This window comes from Pelodiscus sinensis, chromosome 2 (genome assembly GCF_052426305.1).
Source record: "Pelodiscus sinensis isolate ZL-2025 chromosome 2, ASM5242630v1, whole genome shotgun sequence".
Taxonomy (NCBI): Eukaryota; Metazoa; Chordata; order Testudines; family Trionychidae; genus Pelodiscus; species Pelodiscus sinensis.
In genome coordinates this window covers 21,394,202-21,410,382 of record NC_143053.1, presented here as the reverse complement: position 1 = coordinate 21,410,382, position 16,181 = coordinate 21,394,202, and the positions used below count along the sequence as shown (strand labels likewise).

The 16,181-nt window shown below is 41.5% G+C and overlaps 1 protein-coding gene across 1 annotated transcript in view; it reads right to left on the bottom strand.

Annotated features, from left to right (window-relative positions):
* The window catches only part of ANXA13 (annexin A13), a 42,495-nt gene extending 33,585 nt beyond the window's left edge, over positions 1–8,910 (bottom strand). The window contains exon 1 of the mRNA XM_006137480.5: positions 8,801–8,910. Coding sequence (XP_006137542.3) covers positions 8,801–8,815 — 15 coding nt within the window. The 5' untranslated portion in view covers positions 8,816–8,910. The remainder of the gene's footprint in view (positions 1–8,800) is intronic.
* Between the last annotated feature and the right edge of the window lie 7,271 nt (positions 8,911–16,181).

Sequence of the window (16,181 nt, the reverse complement as noted above, 5' to 3'; positions counted from 1 at the left end):
GAGCCATGTATCTAGACACAACCTAAAACATTAACCAGCAGGAGCAGAAAAAAGCTGGAGTCCACTAGACTACAGTGAATTAGTACCTTCATGGGGAGATAAGATTCTAAAGCTCTCTTGAATCTAATGGAGAAAGGCAGAACAAGAACCAGTGATTGTAAGTTAAAGTCAAGCAAACAATGAAAGGCAGCAATGGCACAGCAGATAACGATGATTCTTGGCCTCTTCTTTCAACGTGCAGCCCTGATTTAACTCTCCCACTCACTAAAAAGGTCTTCACTTTGTCTTCACGAAACACTGCTCTCTGGCATGCAGGAAGTGGCAAGACCTATTTGTTGAAAAACATCCAATTTCATGTGACAATTTGAACTCTGCTTGCAGCCTCCATAGACAAATGCATCAACACTCTTATATGGTACTTGATCCTACCTCTGTCAGGGGTTCTGACGAGCCAGTTCTGAAACTCTGGACCTTCATCTTCTGCCATGAGATATTTGATCTCATGAGACATCTTGGAGATTTGGGAGAGCAAGGGCTGACCTTCTCTGACTTCTCCACAAACAGGGCAGTTTTGTCAGTGTGCTCTTGGTCAATGAACACTTTTTGACCCACTTTGTGATGTGTAGAACTGCAAGTTCTAATATCCAGTTGATAGCTCAACAGAATGTCACAGGGTGAGAATGCATCCTAAGGTTGTGTAGAAATTAGTTGAAAGCTATGAACTGCTTCCACCAGTGTGAAGGTTATGAAAAATTTAGATAATTTGGAACACCAACTCCTTTCAAATGTAAACTGATGTGCTTCCTTGTTGACTAAAGCAAAAGCTGCTTTGCGATACAGTAATATATGTCACATAAAGTAGGATGTTAAAATCTTGCTGCTGCTCAGGAAGAAGCCGGAGCAATTACTGTCTGCCCGCCAATGAAACTTGATTGCTATAGATGATGATATCTGTTGGGAAGCATCATCATCACACTAAGTAGAATGTGAGCCAAGACCAGGGACAGTGCTGCCTTTCCACTCTGCTGGGTTAGAAGGGACTACAGGAATCATCTAGTCCCCAGGGCTACTCAACATGCGGCCCATCGTGCAACCCATTTGTTTGTGGCCCTCGGGATGGTTTGGGTTTACGCGGGGCTCAACATGCAGCCCATGGGTAGGATCCTTTGAACATGGACTCCACTGGGAACATGCGTCACAGTGGCGAGGTGCCTCCCAGGCGGGGTGAGCATTGAAAGACGCTGGAACAGATGGGTACAGGGTGTCAGCATTTCTAGACCCCCTGGAGGTGCTGGGAGCACCGAACATTGTGGGAAGTGCTTTGGATTCATACCCGTCAGTGTGAAAGAAGCTATTTGCATATATATTTGCATGTATATGCAACCACACTTAAATTGCAGTCCTTGGCATGTGCTGTGAGTATCGTTGTGGTCCCGAGGGCTTCCAAAGTTGAGGATACAGGATTTATTTTATCTGAATTTGTTGTGTACAGGGCTTGTGTGTTGTGTGGGCTCTTCCTTTGCACTTTTCCAATCAGTAGACCTTTAATTTTTGTTTGGCTAGTTTTCAATTTTCTTGTTACACACTGTGGTAGACAGCTACATCTGCTTCCAGGAATGTTCAGAGCAATATATCACTTTATTTCAATGCCACCCTCATGTGCCTTGCAGATTACCACCGATTATATCACAATACATATTGTGAAGGCTGCAGCAGCTGCAACTCAGCAACTGAAACTATCAGGCACTTGGGAGGCACTGAAGAGGTCTTCCTTGTGAAACGTACAGTAGATAAAAACAAAGTATTTACCATATAGACACATCGTCTGTTACTGCTTAATAATTCTAGCTGTAACTGAAAATTTCCTAAAAATAACTAAATGCAAATAAACTTTTTTTAAACTAGTGAGTAAAAATGTACAGGGTTAGTATATAATTATTTATATTTCTTTAATTTTTATAATAGAAGGTGCCCATAAATAGTTCAAGGGCTCTGCCCTTTATTAAAAACTGCAAAATCAAAATATACATCTGAACTCCACCTCACTTTTGCTATAAAGTTGCATCTGTTCATTTAAAATATTAATATCTTCCATTTATTCACCCATCATCCATTCAGCTTTGCCCTCATACCACTGTACTGTAATAGACAATCATCAATAAAAAAGCTTCAGAGGTATAGCCAAGTTAGTCTGTAACTGGAAAAACTTAAAAAACAAATAGTCATGTAGCACCTTAAGGACTAACAAAACTTGTAGATAGTATCATGAGCTTTCCTGAGCACAACTCACTTCTTCAGATGAATGGAGTTATTAAAGGTCCAGTTTTGAAATAAATAGGGGATGGGGAGAAAGAAGGGAGAAAAAAGAGGGGCGGTGGGGGAAGAAATAGTCAGGTAGAGTCTCCATGCTACATGAAGCTGATAGAGAAGTTGCAAATTGTTCTTAAGTACCCAGTGTTTGTTTTTTATATCATTAGGATGTGGAACGTAGTGAGCCATCCAGCTAATGTCTCTATTCATACCTTTGTGATAGGAATCAAACCTGTGAATGAAGTTAAGTTCCAAGGCTTCCCTGTGGAGTTGGCTTGTGGAATTGGCCTGAAACTGTATGGTGACTTTGAGATCCATTAATGAGTGCCTGGACAAGTTAAAATGTTCCCCAACAGGTGTCTATGTGTTGCCTTTTTGGATATTTGATTTGTGTCCATTAATTCTTTCCCATAGAGACTGACCAGTTTGGCCAATATACATGGCAGAGGGGCATTGCTGGCATTTGATGGCATAGATCACATTAGTGGATGTGCAGTTACATGAGCGGCTGATGTGGTTAGGTCCTGTGATGATATCGCTTGCATAGATGTGTGGAAAGAATTGGTTCCAGGACTGATTGCAGGGGTGGGTTCCTGGATGAGTATGATGGAGATGTGCTGCATGGTTACTGGAAAGAATTTGTTTGAGGTTAGGGGGTCGTCTGTAGGTGAGGACTGGCCTGTTCTCTAAGGCCTGTGAGAGTGAGGGGTCATTTTCCAGGATAGGTTGTAGATTGTTGATAATGCGTTGGAGGGGTTTAAGTTGTGGACTGTAGGTGATGACAAGTGGTGTTCAGTTGTTTTCTTTTCTTGGCCTGACTTGAAGCAGTTCATGTCTGGGTACTCTTCTGGCTCTGTCCATCTGTTTTTTCACTTCTCTGGGTATTTCAGTTTTAAGAATGTTCTATAAATATCTTGTAGGCGTTTGTCTCTGTCTGTGGGATTGGAGCAAATCTGGTTGTATCTTAGCACTTCGCTGTAAATAATAGATTGAGAAATGTATCTTGGGTGGAATCTGGAGGCATGTAGGTAAGTATAACAGTCAGTAGGTTTCTGGTATAAGGTGGTGGAAATGTGTCCATCATGCAATTGTACTGCAGTGTCAAGGAAGTGGATCTCTTGTGTAGACTGCTCCAGGCTGAGGTTGATGGTTGAAATCCCTGTGAAATTCTTCGAGGGTCTCGTTCCCGTAGGTCCATATGATGAAGAGGTCATCAATGTAGTGTAAGTAGAGTAAGGGTACAAGGGGGAGAGAGCTGAGGAAATGTTGTTCAAGGTCAGCCATAAAGATGGTATATTTTGGTGCTACTTTGGTCTGCTGCTGCTATATCTGGTTCTTTGTCGTAGCAGACTGATTACTCTGTGGGCTTGAGGACTGGCCCCTCTCATGTCTCTGCTTTTTCTGAGGCATCAGGGAGGTAGATTTGTGCCTACTCCCTCTACAGTCAGTGCCAAGTCAATGCCAGTCCTTACTCAGTGCTGTATCATGTGTCATCAGCGCTGGAGAACTCTGTGCTGAGGCTGTGCTGCTGTGGGTTGAGTCTGGCCCCAAATTGGACTAGGGGTGAAGTGCAGCCTCCATGAGCAGAATTCTGAGTCTCCGCTCATGATCTTTCAGTATCCGTGGACAAAAACTCTTGCAGATGAGGGACTTTTGTTTCTGGTGACCTTCACTGTGTGCATGGGTCACCTTTTGGCATAAGTTTGGTGCATAATGGATGCAAACCTCACAGAGAATGGGTAGATGATATAGTAGATTGGTGCGGAGCTAGTCTATAGAAACTAAGCCACTCTGCATTGGATAGGGAAAGATGGAAGGAAATAGTGAGGGAGGCATCGGACACCAACAGGTGTTGAGCCCATGATTGTTGATGATGATGATGATGATGAAGTTTAACAAGCCTTAAACACCAGGGACTGAGGCATTCCTGGCCTGGGGGAAAGAGAAGAAATGCAGTTTCCACCCCTAACTAGTAAGAACAATTAACAACTAACTATAAATTGTGGGAAGTATATACACTAACTACTGCTAGGAGCAATTGCAAGAGTGAGACATTCCAGCTGCCATCATTGGGTGGTAAGAAGGAACTGGGCGGGGGGGGGGGGGGAAGGTTGGCAGGTCAGGAAGTTTATATATTGAGTGCCATATTGGCACTATTCTACAGGGTGTTTAGGGTAATTCAACAGTTGTCGCTAGGCAAAAATCTTCCTGTTTCCAAGTGCACACACCTGACTGGAATGCACATGAACAAGCAGTCAAAAAAGAACATTATTTTATTGGTAACATCCCCATGAATTTGCCTTGTAAGGAGGTAGAATTGTGTGGCTCCAGAACTGGAGCTTTCCTTATTGAGTAACATGTTTGTAGGTCAAACACAAACCAAGGCCACAAACAAAAAGTTGTTTACCTAAGAGTCAGTTTCATTTCAAGTACATTAGGGATGAATTTGGCTCCTTTAATTTTGCTGATCACTTGATTATAATACAGCATGTGCTGAGCCATTACTACAGATTATAACCACCATTTTAAGCTTGTTTGCAGATTTAATTGACATTGTTTTAGGGATATGGATTTTATCACCTTCTCTACATCAGCATATTTTGCCTCCTTTTTTGAGCAAAGATACAGCTTCACCCATGGGGCTTTGTCTACACTGCAGGGTTTTTGCACAAGAAGATTTTTGTAGAAGAGATCTTCCACAAAAACCTCCTGCGCAAAAGCACGTCCACACCTCAAAAGCACATCGAATGAATGCTCTTGCGCAAGAAAGCTCTGATTGCCATTAGCAGAATGGCCATCAGAGCACCTGTGCTTTTTCTGATAGGCTCTTTTTGCACAAGAAACCCCTGCAGAGCGTCCACACATGCTTTTTTGCGCAAGAGCTGTAGCGCAAAAAGGAGTTATTCCCCGTGGGGAAAGGAATAACTACTGGCAAAAGCCCTCTGTCCTGTCCATTTACTGTATTTTTTTTGCGCAAAAACACACTTGAGGTGTGGACGTTCCACTGGTTTTTGAGCAAAAACCTTGTAGTGTAGACATAGCCTCTGAGTATTAGAGCAGACAAAGCTTAACTGTTTTCAGTACCAATCAATATTTCTTCAGAGACTTATATATGTTATCTCACCTTATATCTGGGTTTGCCTCTTGAGATAGTGCTGTTAAAGTTTGAGTCTTGTTTACAGAAACACCTTGGATGTTTTCAAATTACCTGGTCTATGCCAGACTCTCCCTCTCCTTTTTGTTACAAAGGGTGTGTCTAGACTACCTAGTTTTGTCGACAAAAGTGGACTTTTGTCGACAAAACTATACCAGCGTCTACACTACTGCTGAATTCTGTCGACATAACGTCGACAGAACTCAGCAGTTTTGTCGACGCTGGTATACCTCATTTTATGAGGCATAACACCTTCTGTCGACAGAACTCTGTCGACAGAAGGTGTTATTGCCTGTAACATTGCGTCCATACTACGGAGTTCTGTCGACAAAGCAGCTTGCTTTGTCGACAGAACTCAATGTGTCTGGACGCTCTTTGTTGTCTGGACAAACAAATGTGTCTGGACGCTCTTTGTCTATCTGTCGACAAAACTTCCGTCGACAAAACGCGGTAGTCTAGACGTACCCTTAGAGACCTCCCAGATGGAGGAAGCCTCATGACAATTATAGTCAGAATGTGAGACTTCATGGGACTATCTGAGATTCTTAAAAAACAGGTTAAATTAAAAATGAATCACTCACCCGTCTCGAAATTATTCAAAGACACCCAAATTCATGGAGAACAATAAAATAAACAAGATCCGGAGTTTCTTGGTTAAGGCATTTTTTCAGAGATGACAAGCGGAAAAAACAACTGTAATCCAATTTTTCAAAAGTGATTAATGCCTCAGCTTTTCAAATGGTCAGAAAACCTTTTCTGATTATCCTGAAACCTTCCCCAAAGCACCTCTACTAGCAGCAGAGTACACATGCAAAATTTTAGACTGATTGATTCTATTTGGTGTATGTTCTGTTATTGTAAGCATGTCAGTCCCAGTATATTGGAGAGACAAGATGGGAGAGGCAGTATCTTTTGTTGGGTCAAACATGATAGATATCTCACCCACATTGTCCATCTGATTCCATTTGGGACAATTAAGAAAGAAATCAAAATTACAGATAGTATTGAGAATGTAAGATTGCAAAAGGAGGAAACAGTTACAGACTTTGAACCTTCTAAAGGATGGGATCATTGAGATCCAGAGTTTTGGTCTACTGCAGAAGCAGAAACTAGATCCTGTCCAGAGAGTGAAACCCAACGGAAATCTCAGGATTTGGGATCTGGAATTTTGGTTCAGACTCATTATAGCCCAAATTAGATTTATGAAAGGAAGCTAGTCTTTAGAGCTAGTCAGAATTTTTTCATTGAAGCATTTTTTGATGAAAAAAAATGCCCTTTTTGTAAAATATGACATGTTTTGAAAAAAAATGTGGAGCCTCCCTCCCTGAAATTAAGCATTTTGACAACACCTTGTTTTAACATGTTTGGAATTGAATGTTTTAGCTTTTCTTTTAAAAATAACTTCCTAAATTCATTTTTTTTATATTTAAAAGAATTTAGGAAATTAAAGGTTGAAATAGGAACTGAATGTTTTGGTTTTATAGAAATCATTCCATTTTATGGAAATGTTTTGACTGGCCTCAAATTAATATTTTTAGAATTTCATTTTTGTGGGAAATTTCAACCTTTTTGGTTTTTATTTTGTTTCACAATGGGAAAAAACTATGTGAAACCAATGAAAATCAGGTTCCTGCCAAGCTCTACTAGTCTCAACCTTAACTAAAGAGAGAGTATAATGCATAATGCAGAGTCCAGGAAAGCCAGTCTTACGCCAGTGCAGCTTGTGCTATAGTAAAGTGTGCCCTCTTGCACCCCTCATAAAAAAAATTGCTTACTGGCTCATTTGCTGACAAACTGGGGGCCCCTATTGTTGAATCCCGCACATTTTCTGTAAGGCTGTACGACTTGGTCTGGGGAGTTAAAAAAACACAACACACAAAGCACGAATAAAAAATATTATGGTGAAATGTGAAACAGGAGAAGAACAAACTGCTTATTTAGGGCTACAGGTTTTAAGGGTGCTTCAGAAGAGATACTCAGAATCAGAAGTAGAGAATATTTCCAAGCCTAGTTCCAAGCTCCTGGAGTCAAATCCCAAGGGAAGCCGAGCACCTACATTTCCAACAGGTGTAAACAACATGAGCACTTGACTGTTCCTATTGAAGTCAGTGAGAGTTTTTTCATTTACTTCAAACTTTTGTTTACTTCAGCCCTTTTAGACTCACCTCACGCAGGAAAAATTGAAGTGATTTACCCTTTCTTGGGTATGCAGGGATGTCTGTATAAGGAGGAGACAGCATGTGTACAGGAAGCCTCTCTGCCCTAGCTCTGTACAGCCTGTGCACAGTGTGATCCAAATAGCAGTCCCTGTGAGCAAGGACTGCTTGCTTCTTGGTCCCCGTGGGGAACAAATGGCTCAGAAAGGAATGGGAGGATGGAGGAGCCATTTCCCCAAGACCCTGGCACTATCCTTCGGTGTTGGACTGACACACCATTGCAACAATCTGCATGGAGTCTGCAATTCCTAATGGCATTGATTCGTAATCTCTCTTGATACCGTGCACTGGTTTCCACACAGGGCTCTGTGCAAATGGTACAGTCTAGGCCAATGGGTGTTTGGCTGAGAAAATAATGAGTAAAGACCTCAGGATATGGCCTTATGGAAGCTGCAAGTGCCTAGCAGCTGAAGGGATATGGCTCTACATTTTGAAATGCACTAAAAGCATTTACAAAAAAATTACAATTAAATAACTCAACTCTTAAAAGAGGACCTGCTGCAACTGTATTAACTTCAGGGATGCCTTTTATCAGAGTTTATTTTAACTCTTTCAGAATACACAGCAGCAGAACTAAATGTTATGCTAATTTGTGAGTTTCAAAAATATAAATACAAAGCATATTGCTTCTTTATGATGACACAAATTGCCTAATTGGCAGATGTGCTGAGTACTTGTAGCTCCCATTGAAGTTCTTTGAAAATTATAGAACCATAGGAAGGCAGGGCTGGAAGGGACCTCAAGAAGTCATCTAGTATATCCCTGCCCCACACTGAATCAGGAACACCCCTAGGTCATGGGTTCTCAAACTACATTGCACCGTGATCTCTTTTTGACAACAAACCTTATTACATGACCCTCAGGTGGAGGGCCTACGTTTTTTAATTCTACAGTACTCCCTCTATTTAATGAGAATATATTCACTATTAAAACATTCAGAACCTATATTACAATGTCATTGCATTGTATATGCAGTGATGTAAAAATGATCAGGTAAACACAACAAAATCATAATACATTTAAAACATATTTCTAATCTGAAATCCTCATGATTAATATATATATTATTGCATTTAAACAGATAGTGCATACATCCAATTCAAATTAAATAATTACTTACATGTAAGTTACCCATTTTTGCTTAGCTTGAATGAGTGGCAGATACAACTGCTTTGTTGTTCAGTAAGATAAGTATGTGCAATAGTCGAGTTTTATTATTGCTTCCACATATTGTTCCTGCCCTGAGAGTTCCTGGATTAATAAATAACTTTTGACATTATCGTAATTTAGTTATTTATAGATGGGTGTGTATACATCAATATAAATTGACTTTATTATCCTAAACATGTAGCAGTTAATCCTTCAAAGGGCTAGAGTTTGTCTGTGTCATTCAGGCGAGAATCAGCACTTTATTGTATTGAGCCACTGGTCATACCATTTATTGTGATTATGGTAATTGCCAATATGTGCTTTCTAAACATTTTAAAGGGGATGATCCCTGCTGTCAGTTCACAGTGGGTGTGATCCAGCGAACTGTGGATCGTCCTCGGCTCCAGCTGAAGGCATGGCCAATGATCTTAGATTATAAGTTCTTTGGGGGACAATCCTGTACAGCACCTAGCACTATGGAGTTCTGGTTCATGACTGGGGCTCCCAGGTACCCTGATAATACAAATACACTTGAACCTCTTTAATCTGGCAACCCTGGGAAATAGACTATTTCAGATTATGGAGTTTTCCAGACAGTGGGTTGTCTCTATAAATGAAGGTTGCCGGGAGCAGGGGTGTAGTGCCTGGGAGGGAAGGAGGATGCAGGACTGTGCTGGGAAGTGGGGTGCAGGGTTTGGGAGGGCCTCCAGTCCAACACTTCGCTGTGCAGCCATTCCCCCAGCTGGAGGAGAGAGAGAGAGTAGTAGTGCACAGAGCCATTTCCTTCTCCACTGTCAAGGTCCAAACCATGGGTGTTATCAGATCACAGAAACCTGGCTTACAGAGATTCAAGTGTAAATAAAAGTGCTGGATCAGGCCCCATCTGAGGACAGCCATATAAGCATATAGAAATTAGAGGAAAGGAACAACAGTCAATTAATATAAATTCATTTGCATTTATGATAGATCTAAAAAAATCCAAGTGATTGATTTAAGTTATAGGAGATCCTAAAATAGTAACCAAAACCAAATTCAATGCATGTTCAGGAGATGTATTACAGGCTTTAGCAGTATCAATGGGAACATCAGTAATTTATTTAATAGTAAGTATGGTCATTCTTAAAATGTCAGAACATGCTCTAAAGATTTAATCAGCTATCATTGCACTGTGGCACATTCTGTAAAGACTTTAATGATTTTTGCAGATTCTCAAAAAGTTAAGAGTGAACCATGACCATAAGCATTTTTGACCAGAATTGAATAAACTGTGGTAATCTATCTTTGAAAATGTACAATAGATTTTAATATATTTCCTCTTTGTTCCTTTCAAAATACACGTCTAGCACTAGGCATTGAATGAACAATTTCATGGATCCCTACTTCTGCCGTAGTATTTTCCAGAACTCCCCTTACAATGATCCAGCACCCAGTAAGTGTAGGAGCAGAAAAGGGGGGAAAAACATTGAACTTACTTGCTAAACTGTATGGCTACGTCTACACTGGCCCCAAATTCCGGAAAAGGGATGCAAAGCAGGTAAGTCAGAATAGGGAAATCCGTGGGGGATTTAAATATCCCCCTCGGATTTAAATAAACATGTCCGCCGCTTTTTTTCCGGCTTGGGGAAAAGCCGGAAAAAAGCGTCTAGACTGGCGCGATCCTCCGGAATAAAGCCCTTTTCAGGTAGGAATAAGAGATCCTCCGGAAAAGGGCTTTATTCCAGAGGATCGCGCCAGTCTAGACGCTTTTTTCCGGCTTTTCCCCAAGCCGGAAAAAAAGCAGCGGACATGTTTATTTAAATCCGCGGGGGATATTTAAATCCCCTGCGGATTTCCCTATTCTGACTTACCTGCTTTGCATCCCTTTTCCGGAATTTGGGGCCAGTGTAGACGTAGCCTATGTGAATGTTCAGGTTTGAATACACTCACTCTACTGCTAATTCCTCCTGGATAAGTACAATCTAAGAAGCCACTGATTTCATTGGTGGTGGAAGAATGCAGCAGCACAGCAAGTAAAAGGGAGGATCAATCACAAGTGGGTTATGCATGCCAATACCCATTTTGAATGTGTAAACAGGATATCAGTATGCAAAATTACCCTGCTGTACACTATACTTGCAGTCACTTTGTGGATTTGATTTATATGGTCATGCTTGAAAATGTTGCCATATGATTTATAACAGATAAAGGATTATGAGATTCTAACAGGGATCCAGCAGCCAAGAAAACTGAGTCCATGCTGAAGGCTCTGAAGCCATATCCACGTAGGTGCAATGTTCAAACTGTTGGGATGGAGTATTTTTGGTCTTACTACCCCCATCCCATATAATGGCATGCTTCAACCGATTTTCTACTTTTATCCAGTAGCATGGAATGTGAAGGGCTGCTATAATTCAACCACCTCTTCTTACCAAGTTCAAGCAGTGAAGAGGTGGGACTGATTGAATGAGATTGAGAGCAACATGGAGTTAAAAGTTTATAGCATGGACCCCTGTAAATAGGACACTCTACAAATAGGAAGCACATGAGAGGCAGAGAGCCAGCAGAAAGCAAGACCCCAAATGAGCGTGATCCCAAGAAGAACAGAGATACACAGCACTTTGGGCACAGATCTCATGGAAGAGACAGGTTGTCAGCCGACGGTCAGGACAGTGAGTGGTGTGTGCTATACACCTGAGACTTCAACTGCTGGGACTGGGGTCCCTTGCAGCGGGCAACCTGGAGGAGGTTGACGGGCGCCCAATGAGTTTACAGAGAGAGCTTATAACACCTTAGATTTCAGCTGCTAGAATTCGTAATTCCTTCGCAGCGGGCAGCCTTAGGGAAAGACTGAAAGGTGCCCCAGTGGATCTGCCACCTGGGAGTGACACAAATCCAAACGCCCAAGCTCTTCCTATATTGTGTGTGTGTGTGTGTGTGTGCTATACACCCAAGACTTCAACTGCTGAGACCGGGGTCCCTTGCAGCGGGAAACCTGGAGGAGGTTGACGAGTGCCCCAATAAGTTTGCAGGGAGAGCTTATTACACTTCAGATTTTAGCTGCTAGAATCTGTGATTCCTTCGCAGCGGGCAGCCTGGGGGAGGCTGAGAAGTGCCCCGATGGATCTGCCACCTGGGAGTGACACAAATCCAAACGCCCAAGCTCTCCCTATACCTGTCCCTTAAGACCGGCTGAACTTCTTTTAAATTGTGCCTGGTTCTGTTACAGCAACTGAAGGAGTCAGGTTAAAGCTTAAACAGTTACAGGTTTATTGAGGAAGCTTATAAATCATATGGTTGCAATGGGTATTGTTCTATTTCTTAACTGCTAGCAAAATATAGATCTTAAAAATGGTTACAAAGAAGATAAAGACAGGAAAAACAGAAATAATAGTACCAAGTAACAGCTTAACCTTTAAAGAGCTCTAAGTCTGTGTACACTTAAGACAGAGGACCACATCCAGGTACAATTTTTACCCCCTTCTGTGCCGCTCGACTCCAGCGTGTCAGGCCAGGGCCGGTCCCTCAATTCCTAGGAAAGACGAAAATACGAGGTGGGAGTCCCCATAGAACCTCGGGAGGTCAAACACCTAACCCGACCAGCAGGTAGAGGGTAGAATGACACTCCAAAGTGAGTGCGCTGCTGTACCCACCTTTATACCCATTGGGTCACGTATTTCTCTTTCTTATCTGTGATGCCAAATGGTGCTGGTCTGTCTTTTGTGAGACCAGTTCTTACAAGGGAGTTGTGAACTTAATTTACACTTGTAAGAGAGATAACTAAATTGGAAGTACTGGGCATTCTTTTCTCAGTGGGAAATTCCTCTTCCAGGGACTGTGTGTTCGTATCAACATGGGTACCAGCCGGGTACTTCTCGCAGCCTCGAGGCCAGCTTATTGCCTTAATCGTTCTCTCCTCATATCTATGTTTTCAGCTTCTCAGGATCAGATGAGCCAGCATAGACTATGCTGATTTTATTGCTCCTTCTCTGTCCTGTATGCTTCAGGAACCTTAGAGAGGCAAAATAAGATGGATGAGATGGGGGGGCTGTCTGGCTACACAGGCTTTCTGAGGATTTCTGAGCAATGAAAATGCCTACTCTTATTTCTTTCTACTGTGTTCAGGGAAACAGATTTATGTGTACGTGTTTTGTCAATAAATGGGATTGTACTAAAGAATATATTTGACACATAATCAATTTCTCCTCCAAATGGGTCCTGAATACTGGCTAACTGTACAGGCCAAAGGATCAACATTAGTATGATAGTGACATAGAGTTTCAAGGGGAGAAATTGTGAGCTAGTATTCCTGTTCAACCAAGGAGGAAAAAATAATGGAGATGCTTGCAGAAATCAAAGATGCCCCAAATGATTTAAAATCAGAGCTGGAGACTTGCAAGAAGGAGGATAACAAAATCTGGAAACTTCCCATAAGGGACTGAGAGATAAAATCTTTGATGAGCAGCAGATACACATTCTTCTGATGGACTTGGAATTTCCACTATAAAATTCCCAGTCTGGGCTAGCAAGATGACTTGATGAGGTGTCCACCAACCTCATTATCATGCCCAAAAAGATTTTTCAGGAAATGGAGGAGATAAGAAAACTTTGGCCCATTTGGAATTTGTTAGCAGAAAAGAGCTGCAGAAAGAACTTATGGAGCTAAAAATTCAGTTTGAGAAGGTATGTAGAGGATAGCAGATCACAGTGAAAGTCAGCTGTCTCCATGGGGAATTTGGCCAGCTAGAGAACTTGGGTAAGCCAAGACATTTACAACACTTTCCTACCCTGTTTATAACCCATAGAGGCCCAGAAGGGAGAGGTTGGATTGTCCCAACTCAGGTAATATTAAAGGCCACTGTCTTTGAGGAGGAAACTTCATGGGAGGCTTATTTGGCTTAATATTACTTCATAGCCCAAATGAACTATGGTTGGTGAGATGAACAGACATGTGAGGTTTCTAGCAGCCAACTTGAGTAGCCTAGCTTTAGTGGTGCTGTATAACTTATCCCTAGAAAAGATACTAAGATATCTACATCTGGGACTAGCTCTTCATATATGGGTTGGAGATAGCCAGGAATCTGAGCAGGCGAATACATATCTAAGGCTTAAAAGGAGTAGGAAAGAGACCACCTGGACTGACAGAGGTCCTGTAGAGACTTGTAGTCCTGGCATATCTCTATACCAATGTGCACTTCCAATAAAAATTAGCAGTGGACCAGTAAATTTATCGTTACACAGCTGAACTCAGACTTGGTGGTCAAGAGAAGTGAAAAGAAGACAGTGACACTTCAAGATGCTGTGAAATTTGCCACAGAACTTGAATCCTGCTTTGCAGTTGCACAGCAGAGGAAAAATACAGTTGATAGTGAAAAAGATGGAAGCTGATCACCAGGAACCCTGTTAAGTACAGTTTTGTGTCTTATATCATGATGGAAAAGAGGATTCTAGTCTGGTTCATGCATTTATGAATGTCTGGAGATATTGTTAAATTTGGTTTGCAAAACAAATAAGGGAGATTTGCAATAATACAAACATTAGGGGAAGTTGTTCAGTTAAGTGCTGGTACTTTGGAAAAATGGCTAGAAATGGTTACAAATTTAAACCAGACAGCAAATCACAAGTGCCTAGTGCAGACAAGCAGTTTGGGAAATGAGGAGACCCTAAGCTGAAGGCTCAGAGCTTGGAGGTACAAGAATCAGCCCCACATTTCTCTTTGGATCTGAATAAACAGATCCAGATAAACTACAATTATGGGAATTTAGCTTTTGAATGGTAATCAGATCTGTGAATTTCACAAGAATACTGGCTCAGACATATGTTGTTAGAGCAGACATGCTAATAATTAGGGTTGTCATGATTAATTGTGAGATTAAAACACTGTTAATTGCTTGGCTTAACTGTGATTAATTGACAGCCCTACTAATAATGCCAGAGAATAAGGGATCCAAAACTGAAATGGCCAATTGGCCTCAAATGGAGAAAGTGACTGGGGGGAGGGGGGGGGGGAGTCACATACCCATCCAAAAATGTGGGAAAGTGGGTTTGAAAATTGGACTTCTGGAATTTGAGAAAAACTTTAGGTGGCTAAGAGCTAATAACTGGTTTGGCTTTTCATTATGGCTAATAACTGTATAATAAATACCAGGGAAGGTATTTTAATACACATTCAGTCTATTGAAATTCCTTCAAAAGATGGAAGAGTCCATAATAACATCTATATGCTATGCTAGCTTTCCAGCAAGGGAAAACTGGGGAGTGGCTGATACCTAGTTGAGACCGAAGGTCTTGTGGAAATGTTATTTGTCAACACTCTTGCAGAGCTGAAGCAGGAGCAGATTCCTGTTTATTTTTTCAATATTTGTGCAAACAACCAATACTAAAAAGGGAAATGCAGTTGCAAATGTGAATAAGTGGATTTAATAAGTGTCAATATATAAGGAAACTATAAGGAAGAAAGTGGTGAAGGTGAGCTCCGAAAGTTTTGGTTGGAACTGTTAAAAAAAGTGATAGTGCACTGTCGCACATTGGGCACACAATCAGTGAGGAGGGAATTTCCACCAACAAAAAGAATGTGTAGCACCGGCCAACTCCTCAGACACTCATAGATGTACAGAGTTATGTAGGGCTCTGTCCTAGTATAGAAAGTTTATTTGTGCATTTGTCAAATTGTGAATTCATTGCACAGGCTAGACAAGAAGAGGAAACTATTTCAGTGATCAACAAAAAGCGATTTAGCATTTTCAGAGTCCCAAACAGCCCCAGTGATAGCTCCTGTTTTAGTCTCAATGTTTCAGAACACCAATCATATTAGACATAGATGCTAGCGCTTACAGACTGGAGGCAGTATTGACAAATGGCCATCAAGACTGCCTGAGAAGGTACCAGAGGAACAGAATTCAGGTCAGCTGCTCCAAAACCAGAGACTGTAGATGTGGAAGCTGAGGCTGAAAGATCTGTGACAGTGATGAACTCAACAGAGCAGAATAGATGAGGACTCTCCTTTTTAGCAGATTCCACAGAATCAATAGACTCTCCCCCGGAGCTTCCTGAAAGCAGCCACTCCCAGTTGGAAAGGAAACTGGGCAGGGAATGGAAAGTTCCAAGATTCGGATGCAAGTAATATTGATTTAGGTTGGTGGTGATATGAAAGTGTCCTGACCGAAAATCATTATGTAAATAGCTAAGTGTGTGTAATTTTTAACTTTTTAAATGGCTTCTTTTCTTTCTGGCTGGGATATTACTCAGGGTATCAACATTTTAAATTCGATTAGGACAATGGGGCAGGTCTGAGAGGCAGGGTTTTATGCTGGAAGTTGTTAATGGCTTCCATCAAGTGAGTCTTTGATGCAAAGAAAGCCTGCACAACACTTTCA